Below are 11588 nucleotides of genomic sequence, written 5' to 3'. Positions count from 1 at the left end.
GGACTAGAGATTCGATACCATCATGGCAGCAGCAGGGACATAACCGTTCTTGGAACGGCACCTTTTTGTATCTCCCCTCCACCACCACTGAAGGGACAACGTCCCACCTCATAGGAGTAAAGGTTCTCCTGTATTCATTGTTTGTTAAGCGGTATAAGTTGGGCATCGGGGTCACCCTGTTGATTGGTTCTGTCAGAGCTCGCCATTTGGTTGTGCTATTGAGGTTGTTTTGTCTGACAACGTCCAATATTCTCTATTTCACTATCTCCCTAGCATTATCATAAGCGGCCCTTAGATTGTTTAAGGCTAAATCCCTCTGCCAGCTAACATTTGGTGCCCCAATCAACATCACTACAAACTACAAAAAACTCAAGAGTGTTCAATCAAATTTTTAAAAAACGTTTCTCCAGATACCCAAGGGCATTCCGAATGCATTAATTAGAAACTGGCATGATTACAGTAGAAGCGAGGCTTTGGATTTTGGCCATCCAGTTCTGGTTGAAACTTATGTTTTTTCCTAAGGGCTTGATCAGTTTAATTCTGCAAGATACATTGGTCCCAAGATGCATTAGGGCCATAGAGGACAGAATTCATTATTACGGCCTTTCCAAACAATATCTCAGTCCTATCCTCCATTATTTCCAATAAATGGAGCACAGTCCCTTTAAATGTGATGGCCAGAACTCCCTTTGGAGTTCAATTATGCCTTGCTCCTGGCTCCATCCCCAAAGTCCCCAGATATTTTCTTAGTCAGATGCGGTAACCCTACACAGACAAGGCAAAAACAAAGGTATGAACTTGTTAATTTTGACAAGCAGGAGGAGGAACCGAGGAGCTTAAGTCACAGTGACCTTCCCAGTGAAATGGGGCACAACATTTACTGCCCTAAACTATCAATATTTTTGTAAAACAGTAGGATTTTATAATATCAAAAGGTCATAAAAGATCTGTAGAATGTAAAGGTAATATCTATGTACTAATTTCGAATACTTGCAGGTATAATTGATAAGGTAGAGGAAATTGGGTTTCATTTTGTTATAGAACACCCGGTTGTACATAACAGAAAATGTAGCTGAACCACAAGGTCAACAGTTCTGCGACAGGAAGCATTGCTTAGCCGCAAAAGGGTATAGCACGAGGCTTATATTCTATGCTGAAGAGTGGGGAAACGAAACCTAAAGTGTGCCGGAAAGGGAAAAACAAAATTTAAGATCTTACGGCCGTACAAGTGCCATGCGTATCTTAAGGAAGTAGGGAGGGGGAAAACACGAGGTGCGCGTGATAGATCGAACGGGATAGGGCAGAAAGATTGTGAGGCTGTTGGATAATTGGTCAGCAGAGCCAGCCTAGGCATGTTAAGGGTGGCTTAAATTGAGCTGTGCTGCGACACAGACTTCAGAGATTGGGTGGGGTTCCTGCCCAAGCTCTCCATGCTTTGTAAACCATGCAATAAATGCTTGCTTCTTTGACCTACCCATCCAGAATTCCTTTCTTTCAAACGGATTGGCCATCTGGCCGTAACATAGTGAATTATACTTTTTCCTTTGTTTTTTTTTTAATGTTGTAATAATTGTAATCTACTCCTTTATTTTCTGTATCCTATCTCTGATCCTTCTCCCAGTTCCTGAATTCCCTCTGTAAAACTTAATAAAACTTGCTTTGACAAAAACTATCAATATTTGTGCTGTAGCAAAGCAAGATTCTTGGTGAGGCTCTTTTGTGTAGCACAGCAAAACAACAAATACCCAGTTCTGTTTGGTTGAAGACCTCTTTACTAACAGTAACTATAGGGCAGGCTACTTGGCTATTGGAATAAGGAATAACTACTTAGCTCAGCTGTTTCTACAGCTCTGGGCCAGGTTTTTCTTGTCTTGTTCTCTGCAGATTCTGAGTAGGCTCTGCACTCCTGCAGGCTGCTAGCAGGGAGACTGAGATGAGAAGCAATGAGTCCCTTCTGCTCCTGCTTACTCTGAGGCCTACTGGGATAGCCTCTTTCTGCTTAAAAATAATTTCATTTCCTCCAGGAGGAAGAGTGTGCACTTGCCTTTCCGGTATTCAAGGTTGCTAATGAGAAATAAGCAATAAATACAAAGTCCACTAAATTGCACAAAGCAATAACTAAAGGACAATTCAGTTAGTTAAACGGCATTTATGATAGCCTGACTAGATGATGAGAGGGAAATATCAGCAAGAGCTGTTGGCTAGATCCCAGAAGGCATACAGGCTCACATAGTCAGAAGAAGCAATCCTTCAGATATGTAGGTGTCAGACCATGAAAGTCTTTAGTACCAGCATTTTTAATTGAGCTTGGGCTCAAACTGGTAGCCAGTCCAGCTGCAGCTTCAATGTGATCTCACAATCCCCAGACAGGATATGAGCAGCCATATTTTGCAGTGGCTGAACTTCCTGAATTCTTACTGATGCATGGATTGGCATGGCAAGCGCAGATCTATCTAGGTTTAGCAGGAACAATAATCATCACAAAACAGAGGTGGGGAAATGTACTTTAATGCAATGGTCCAGCAAAGCCCCAGCTTTTTAGCTGTTCTGATGGAAATACAGAAAGAAAATCAGTCATAAGACTATCTGTGTCTTCTAAAACACTTTTAGCATCTTCTTTAAATTTTAGTTTCAGGATATTCATTCTCATCCACTTGACCATGAATTCTAGGTTTTGGTTCAAAACAAAAGCAAAACCTCTTCTTCTCTATCAGATGAGGCCCAGATAACATCTAGAATATGAACGCTATGAGATGGTAAATAAGGAACAGGATTCTACATAGTTTCATCATGATTCCCTGGACTAAGAGTCAGAGAGAAGCAAACCCCTCCAATATTGTCTCCTTTCCTTCAAATATCTTACCCCAATGAGGTAACTATGACTACCTATCTCCAACATACCCCTTAATTGCCCTGAGATGTCCTTTCTCTCCTTATTTGGAAATTTTCACAGGACAACTGGATAACATGTTAGTTCACCTAGATTTCCCATCCATTTCTCCAAGCCTATTTAGATCCTCCATAATAACACCTTTTAAATATGGTCATGCTATTTAATGAGACCATAGGCTCTATAGCAGGGGTAGCCAAAGGTAGCTCTCCAGATGTTTTTTGCCTACAACTCCCATCAGCCCCAGTCATTGGCCAAGCTGGCTGGTGCTGATGGGAGTTGTAGACAAAAAACATCTGGAGAGCTACCGTTGGCCACCCCTGCTCTATAGGGATTAAAAACTCAAAACATTCAAACCATGGTGTAGTCCACTTGAAGAGTCATCTGTTAATGCTTGTTTTGACCTCAAGCTAATTGCAAAAAGGCTGCAAGTAATACCCATTAGTGACAGCATGTGCCCTGGGTTCTGTATAAAATAATCTGATCCATTTAGTAAATTTCCAAAGTAGACAGATTATTTCGAGAAAAAAGGATTGTTTGTAACAAAAGTCCCAAGCACTGTAACTAGAATCTGTCTCCAAATCACGCTTTGTGTACCCATTATTCCGCTCTTGTTGTATATCTGTGTATGCTTGTCTTACCACATTCACCCCTGCCTTCAAAGTTCCTGTATGCTTCCGCAGGTTTCATTCTCAAGTGCAACTACAGAAAATTTGTATTCCTAGCACGCATTGTTTCCCTCCTCTACTCTTTCCCCTTGGGTTTACCTTTTGAATTCCCAAGCATTTACCTGAGGATCTTGATCTCTGCCTAGGACTTGAGTGGACAGGCAATCATAAGTCCCAGCTTCACTCTCTTGTGAAGGGAAAGGACAGAGGATAAACCATACAGAAAACTTGGAGAGGTAACTGGGGATTCCTAACCTTTATGGTTAAGTGTAATTGCTTGTTAATTAGTCCCTTTAACAAAACTCTTCCTCATTTCATGATGCTCTACATCTCAGTACTTCTTCTAAACTCATGAAAGGCACCTCATCGTGCTGTGTTGATTGCCACTTTGCCTAGCTGGACAAGTTCCTTTAAACCAGGTATAGAACCTAAGACAGCAGCCCTTCAGACTAAAAGGAAGTAAGCTCATGCAACAGTGCTATGAGGCTGGGAGAAAACTGGGAAGTGGACTTATTCACAGACACATCTAAAGCACACATGGAAACAATCTGAAAAGCACTGAAGTGAACTCTCTACCTGAACAGACAAAGACCTGTATGTAAAGAAGTGATTAAATGCAGAAACTTATGCTGTGTACAGTTCAATGGACTTTTTTCTGAGGTTTCTGTTTGAAATAGAGTTCTCTGACCAGGTTACAAACTGAAGAGGAAGTCTGATGAGTAGATGGGAGAAGCTTCTTGATCCTTTCCCCTGTATATTTTTTGTTGTTTGGTGAAAAGCAGCCTCCCTCCCCCCCCCCCAAAAAAGTTTTAGACCTGAAATAAATATCAGCAATCTAGCATTATCCAAAAATTATATCGTGAGAAGGCTGAAGGGTAGGAAAATTGTAAGAAAATGTGAAACAGCAGCAGCCTAAGTATAAATCTTACTAGCATTTTAAAATATGTTTTAAGTGCCCATCTAGATCCTGCACATTGCATTCAAAAAGCACACCTGAGAACAGCACAAGTTCTAACTTTAGATACTTAAAAATGTGTTCATACTATCAATTATCCAGAAAGAAATGGTTCGTTGCATTGTCATCATGTGAACATATATTCATCTCTGTGTTGGAAGGCACAAGCCTAAGGTATGCCTGAAAACCATTTGGGGAAAATGTGTCAAAGGGTGTTAATTCATTGCACAAACATAGCTCAAGGGCTTGTAATGTTAATTCATTGGTGAACAAGAGACATTCAGCATGTTGACAGCCATGCAAAGGCAGCAACACAAAAGCAAGCCACTGCTTCATACTTATTGGCCCCCAGCTCTAAGAAGAAAAACCATGTCCATTTTGCCAACTACTCTCACCTGTCGTTGATGCTATTTAGAAGAGAAGGAGAAAATGGGAATTAATGGGTAACTGGATGAACGTCATGAATGGGGCACAAGAGAATGAACTTGGTCACTTACAGGAGTTAGAACAGGAACCACTTCCAGAACCTGCTTAGTTTCTTGTCTCTCATTCCTTGAGGGGCAGTTTGACAGAATATCACCACTGCATTTTCCCCTCATATATTTGAATGTGATTGGACTAGAGACTGGAATATTCATTCTTTACAAAAAGAAGGCTGGAAACACAGAATGATGTATCTGGAAATAGTCAAGATCACACTGCAGTTACGGTACAGACATAACTCAAGTTCTCTATAAAGCAAAAAAGATATATTTATTTGTTCAAAATCCATTCCAGACTTCTCATTTCAATACACAAAAGCTCTGCAATATATATTTAGTGATAAACTTGTCAGCGTAACAAAGAGAAACAGCCATGATTCCCATCAGCAACAGGAACTGGAAGGGCACACAGCCAGATCCCAGGATAAAGAAATCCTCGCTTTCATATAATGTCTTCCTTCTGTATCAATACTCAGCTCCATCAGCCCAATCTCTTGAACCTTGGTAGGCAACCAATAGGCTTAAGACATGTGCATTTTAGGGAAGAGCATAAACCTCTGGGTTTTGAGAAGCAGTGATTCTAGCTTTATTTATTGGGGAATGCCTTATTCTTTGCAACTTAAAGAGTAGGACAGGTACAATCAGAGTAGAAGGATGTGCTGCCAATTACTACTGAGGATGACATGAACACTGGAGAAAATATCCTGGATCCGTGACTTATTTGCCATTTCTCTGGAAGTAGTCATCAAAATTCTGGCGTTGCTGCTCCATCTGGTATTTCAGAGCTAATACACCGCTGGCAAATAGCACTATGATGAGGATGATGATCAGGATGTTCAGTAACAGTGCAGCAATATTCAGACTCTTGGCTGTTTTGCCATAGCTGGCAGCACCGTCAGTATCTCCAATGACTTTCCGATCCCTTGACTAAAGAGAAGGGGGAGAAGAAAGAATATATTGAAGTGGTAAGAGTTAACAGTCTTTCACCTAAAGTTTCCATAGGCTTTTCCTTGCTATTACGTAAGCATATATCAAGCTTAGCACTTCTTCATTAATTCTTGTTCTCCAAACAGTAGCCTTCTGGAGTAGCTGTAGCTTACCATAGCAAAATGAAACAGAAATCCAGTGGCACCTTAAAGACTAACAGCATTTGTTCCGGTATAAGTTTTTGTCAACTCTGTTTCACAAAAGCTCATAATGGAATAAGTGTTGCTAGTTTTAAGGAGCCATCAGAAATCTGTTTTGTTGTCCTCCTAATTCTAGCATCAGCTTCATCTCTCTTCAATCATAATGGGCCAATGCCTTCATTCAAAAATAACCCACAGCTGTATCATTGTGGTTATTTACTGCCCCTTCAGCTGTCAACCATCCATTAGTAGGATGAAAGAAGATAATTTTCCTTCTAATGCACCAAAACACACCCTTACAATATCCTTAACACTTTCTAGCATAGATTGCTGATGTTAGCTCCTCTGCTTTCAAAGAATCTGGATTTATTAGGTGATCATATTGCATGCAGAAACCCATGCATCTCAAAGGTAGATGAGAACTTTATTACATTGTTTAACACAGGGGTTTTTTTTAGAAGGAACGCACATGGCTTGGCACCAGGGTGTGTGGCCTAATATGCAAATGAGTTCTTGCTGGGCTTTTTTCTACTTAAAAAAAGCCCTGGTTTAACATATGTAGTATGGTTTACAGTATTGTTCTCCTGTCTCGTGATTCCTGTTTTACTGTCTTTATTACACTAGGTTCTGTTACAATGTTCTCTCATTTTTTGTGCACTGTATGTTTCTACTGTTCCTTAGTCAAGTGGCCACCACCCATACTTTGAGCTACTTCCTCCTGACCTAGCATAGCTCATCTCCATTAGAACCGTTCTCATGTTGTTTCAGAAGAACAAACACTGCACACACATGATCTCAGCCATCATGAAAAAAACCCAGTAAGGAAGGTAAGCATTTTCTGTCTACTGCAGACGGGGTACAGAGGCTGCAAATATTTTCATTAAAAGTAAATAAAGGTCCACTGACTATGGAGTATATGCATAGCCCACCTCTGATTTCTAGAGGTTTTTAAATTATGACAATAATTCTATTTCATGTGATCTGTACTAAAATTGGAAGACTTCTTTGCTAGAAGTACCGTAAGCAAGCCACTGCTTCGTACTTATTGGCCAACTGGCTAAAAGCACCCCAGTTCTAAGAAGAAAAACCATGTCCATAAAAGCATGTGAGACTAGCAACTACAAGGCAACAGCAGATACCGCAACAGAAATCAGGCATGGTCGGTTCTACTCACACAGCATTAAAAAAATTGCCTTTTATTTATTCCACCAAAGAGCGTTCAAGAATGAGGTTACAGAAGACAACAGTGCAATGGAGGGAATAATCTCTACGATTGCAGGAGCAGAACAGGCAAGTATTGCTAAATAAAGAGGTCTCTGTAAGCAGAGTACCTGGCTGTTTTCCAAGGCTGTGCACAGAAGAGAAGACTAGGAAGCCAAGGCAGAAGTTGTGTTGCCTTTTCATTTGAGCATGGTGGATATTTAAATACAACATCCTTCTTACCGTAAACAAGACTGAAAACTCTTGTTTTTAAAATATGCCATTTCCTTCCATCACAAGACTTTTGTAAGCCCAGGACAACTAGACCAATGGTCTTAAGACCAGCAAAGTTTTATTCATGGTATAAGCTTCCGTGTGCACACGCCCTCAAATACAAGGAAATGGATGTTAACAGTCCATACATATAGGCAGATGATGAACAGCAAAAGACTCTGTTGGCCTTAAAGGTTCTGCTGAATACTAACTTTGTTCCATTGCTTCTGACCAGCATGGTTGCCCACCTGGATCAAAGCAAAGAACACTCATGCTATAACAAACTGTACTCCCTCCTCCCCCTCTGCAGTTTAGTACCTTCACACTAGCTGCACGCAACAACTCAGTGTTTGACATGATGGAAGGACTTCCCAGAGATAAAATTAGTTTGGAGTACAAAAGACTCATTTTAAGTATCTTTCCCCCCTTCGCAAATTTAGTCTCATGGGATTAAACTTCTTTCTAAAGCAGTTACACAATGTATTTTAGTGTACTACAGACTCTCTATTGTTACTTCTACCTAAGATCATGGCTGGTGTTTCAGAATCATCTGCCATCTTCTTGTACTTAAGTAGGAAAATATTAATATGTTTTCCACTTTTTAAAGTTCCAGTTGGTTTCAGTGTACTAAAAGACAGCTAATTCCATAAAGCAAGCCTGGATTTGTATCCTAACTACAACCAGGTCCCTTCAAAAAAATCCACTGGTTCATTAAAAGAGTACAGTTAACATCTATTCCATGTAAGGCAGATGCCAGCAGGAAGGAAGGAAGTAGTAAGGAAGGCAGCAAAATGGCAAGCAAAAATTCAACAGAAGCCTTTTTCTTGGATAACTATCATGGTACTGCCCCTGTTGGATTCTTGCTTTATGTACCTATTTATGTACAGCTTTATGTACAGCTATTTATGTACCTATTTATGTACAGCTATTTATGTACAGCTTTATGTACCTATTTTGCGGAAACAAAAGTCTCCAAAAATGCTTAAAAGTTCATGAGGGGTGTCCCTGTGTTCCCTCTTGAGAGTTCCAGCACCCCTTTTTCCAGAAAAAAAAAAACCCTGCACAAAATCAATGTTCATAAGGCAGCAAATCACGGAACGAAAAGCGGCTGTCCCAAAGGAGAAAGTTTACCGAAGAAGGGACAGGAGTAAATAGCAGCAGCAGTTGGGAGACCACACTAGTTGAAGGTTTCTCCACTACTGGAAGAAGCGGAGAGTGGCGAGGGATGAAGAGAGCCCGGAGAAGCGCCCTCAGTAAGTTTTCTCTGCCCGCGCGCGTTTACCTTGAAGGAGAAGACGAGGGCCATGAAGCCGAGGCAACAGACGTTCATGAAGAAGAAATTGAACAGCGACCAAACCACGAAGTCCCGCGGCTGCCGCGTGGGGAAACCGGAGGCTGGGACGCCCCTGGGGTAGGTGTAAGGGGGCGCGGGCATTCCCTGGTGAGCCTTCCCGTCGTCGGGCGGCATTTCGAGGCTCACAAACTGCGGAGCGGACTGCATGGTCGACACCGCCGCAAACTTCGCGAAAGGACTGAGGTCGCGCGCAGGGGGCGCCAGAAGTAGGCGGAGGCGGGTCCGGGCTCGGTGGGAGGAGAGGGATTTGGCGGAGAGCCGCCTCTCTAACGCCAGGGAAACAAGAGCGAAGAGCCAGAAACGAAACTCGGGTGGGGCAACAAGTTCGGCCAAGGGGGGCGCCCGTCTCCTTTCAGGAATGGCGACCTCAATGTCGAAGCCCAGGCAGGGATGCTGCCCGCGGGAATGGGGGAGCCTGGATTCACTCTCCCCCCAGCCAGCCGGGCCGCCTTTGCACCGAAAGGAAACTGGTTGATTCCAGTGGCATTCGCTTCCAAGCCACTACACTTGGATGGCGTTGGGCCCGGGGTTAGGGGGGTGGGTGGGTTGTTTGTAAGAGGAGGAGCAGGAAATGCGGATCATGAAGTCGTAGCCGCTTCTTCAGCAGGGCTTTTTGTAGTACCCTAGAAATCTAGAAAAACCAAACACGCCGTTGGTTAAATAATACATATCAAGTCCAAACACGCCGTTGGTTAAATAATACATATCAAGTCCTAATGCATGGCTCAATATCACACTGGAAAGATATGGCCAAAAGATGTCTCCCGGACGCTGGCTTTCAGTATGTTCCTCAACCGCGGATGCTACTCTTGTCAAATCCTACATTATGCCTGGAAGGCATATCCAGCGCACCAAGCGAATCTGGATCAATGCTTGGATGCCAGGCGTCTTGGGATCTTTGCGGTGCTGCCCTGTGGAATAAACACACCGTTAAAAATGCTACAGATAGGTACAACTGCTAATGAAATAAACGTGGAGAGACTCTCAGCACCATGTTTCCATCTCACTTAAATGGCAAAAAAGTAGGCTCCCATAGATTTGCAGAATGATCTGAGGGACTGCAGGAGTCTAAGCAAGAACTCTGTTTATTAAAATATTACACCCCAGCTTTCCTGTAGCGCAAGGCAGCTTAAAAATAAAAAAAAAATATTAAAACTACAATGAATCCCTCATAACTCCCTCCCTCAACTCCTCTTTTGTATCAAAAATGTTTACTGCTGAACATTTGATCCAGCTGTCAATTGAATCTACCCAGCCCCTTTCCAGTCTCCTGGGATTTTTTTCCCTTCCAGTGAAGGTTATATCTATTTTAGTAATCCAACTGGAGAGGGCTAAAAATGGCTTTCAGTGCATTTGCAGGGGGAAACTGACAGTTAAGCATATAGACAAAGGAAACTATTATAATAAACAATGTAAAGAAACAACAGAACAATTAAAAAAAGGAAGAAAAAGAGATCTCTTCTACAAGATCAGAGAAATTAAAGGGAAATTTAAACCACGGCTAGGAATGCTGAAATATCAGCATGGAAATACATGAACTGAACAGAACAAAATAAAGAGAAGGTGAGAACAGTACAGTGAAGAACTATTCAGAAGAGAAGAAAGGATGACAGATTCCTGTCAAGAAGAATCTTTTGAAGAAGGTTCTGCTTTTTAAGAAAGTAACGTTAAAGCTGTTAACAAAGCAACTGAGAGAAACAAATCACCAGGACTGGACTGGAGATCAGTAGAGCTGTTTCAAGCTACAGAAACAAAGACCATCAAAATCTTAATATAGAAAACACAACAATGGCCCACAGATTGGAAATGGTTGATCTCAAAATTCTCAAAAAAGGAGATGTCAAAGACTGCAACAACTATTGAATTATTGCATTAATTCCTCATGCAATTACAGTGATGCTCAAAATCTTACATACATGGAACTAGAAATGCCAAATGTTCAAGCTAGATTCAGAAAAGAAAGAGGCACTAGAAACCATATTGCAAATTTATCCTGGTTACTGGAGTATACAAGATAATTTCAGAAGAAAATCAGCTTGTGTTTCATAGATTACAGCAAAGCTTTTGACTCTGTGGATCATGAAAAAGTATGGCTGGTTTTAAAATAAATGGTTTTTTAAGAAACAAGTGTGCCACAACATCTGATTGTTTTAATGCTCAGTCTATACTCTGGACAAGAAGCTATTGTTAGGACAGAATATGGAAAAACTGGATGGTTTCTAATGGACAAAGGTTTCAGGCAAGGATATGTTTTATATCCTTGTCTGTTCAATCTGTATGCAGAACAGATATGAAAGCAGGAACAAATTTGGATGAAAGTGGAGTGAAAATTGGTGAAACGATCATTGAGATATATGAATGACCACATTACTGGCAGACAATATTGAAGACATGAAATTACTACTGATGAAGGTTAAAGCAAAAGGTGCCAAGGCAGGATTACAGCTGAGCATCAAGCAAACAAAAGTAATGACTGCTGAAAAATTATACAAATTTAAGTTTGATGGTGAAGAAATTGAAATAGTTCAAGATTTGCTATTCCTTGGCTCAGTCATCAACCAAAAGAGAGACTGCAAGCTAAAATGACAACTGAGACTATTGTATATTGGTCACATTATGAGAAGGGTCACTAGAAAAGG

At 41.3% G+C, this 11588-nt stretch overlaps 1 protein-coding gene across 1 annotated transcript; it reads right to left on the bottom strand.

Annotated features, from left to right (window-relative positions):
• Nucleotides 1-5247: 5247 nt before the first annotated feature.
• LOC132590273 (dispanin subfamily A member 2b-like) lies at nucleotides 5248-9312 on the bottom strand. Its single transcript, XM_060263289.1, has 2 exons — nucleotides 8878-9312; nucleotides 5248-5922 (listed from the first exon to the last, which is right to left on the bottom strand). The coding sequence occupies exons 1-2, from the start codon at nucleotides 9094-9096 to the stop codon at nucleotides 5713-5715; spliced, it is 429 nt and encodes a 142-aa protein (XP_060119272.1). The 5' UTR covers nucleotides 9097-9312; the 3' UTR covers nucleotides 5248-5712.
• Between the last annotated feature and the right edge of the window lie 2276 nt (nucleotides 9313-11588).

This window comes from Heteronotia binoei, chromosome 21 (assembly GCF_032191835.1).
Source record: "Heteronotia binoei isolate CCM8104 ecotype False Entrance Well chromosome 21, APGP_CSIRO_Hbin_v1, whole genome shotgun sequence".
Lineage (NCBI taxonomy): Eukaryota > Metazoa > Chordata > Lepidosauria > Squamata > Gekkonidae > Heteronotia > Heteronotia binoei.
This window is presented reverse-complemented; position numbering and strand designations above follow the sequence as displayed.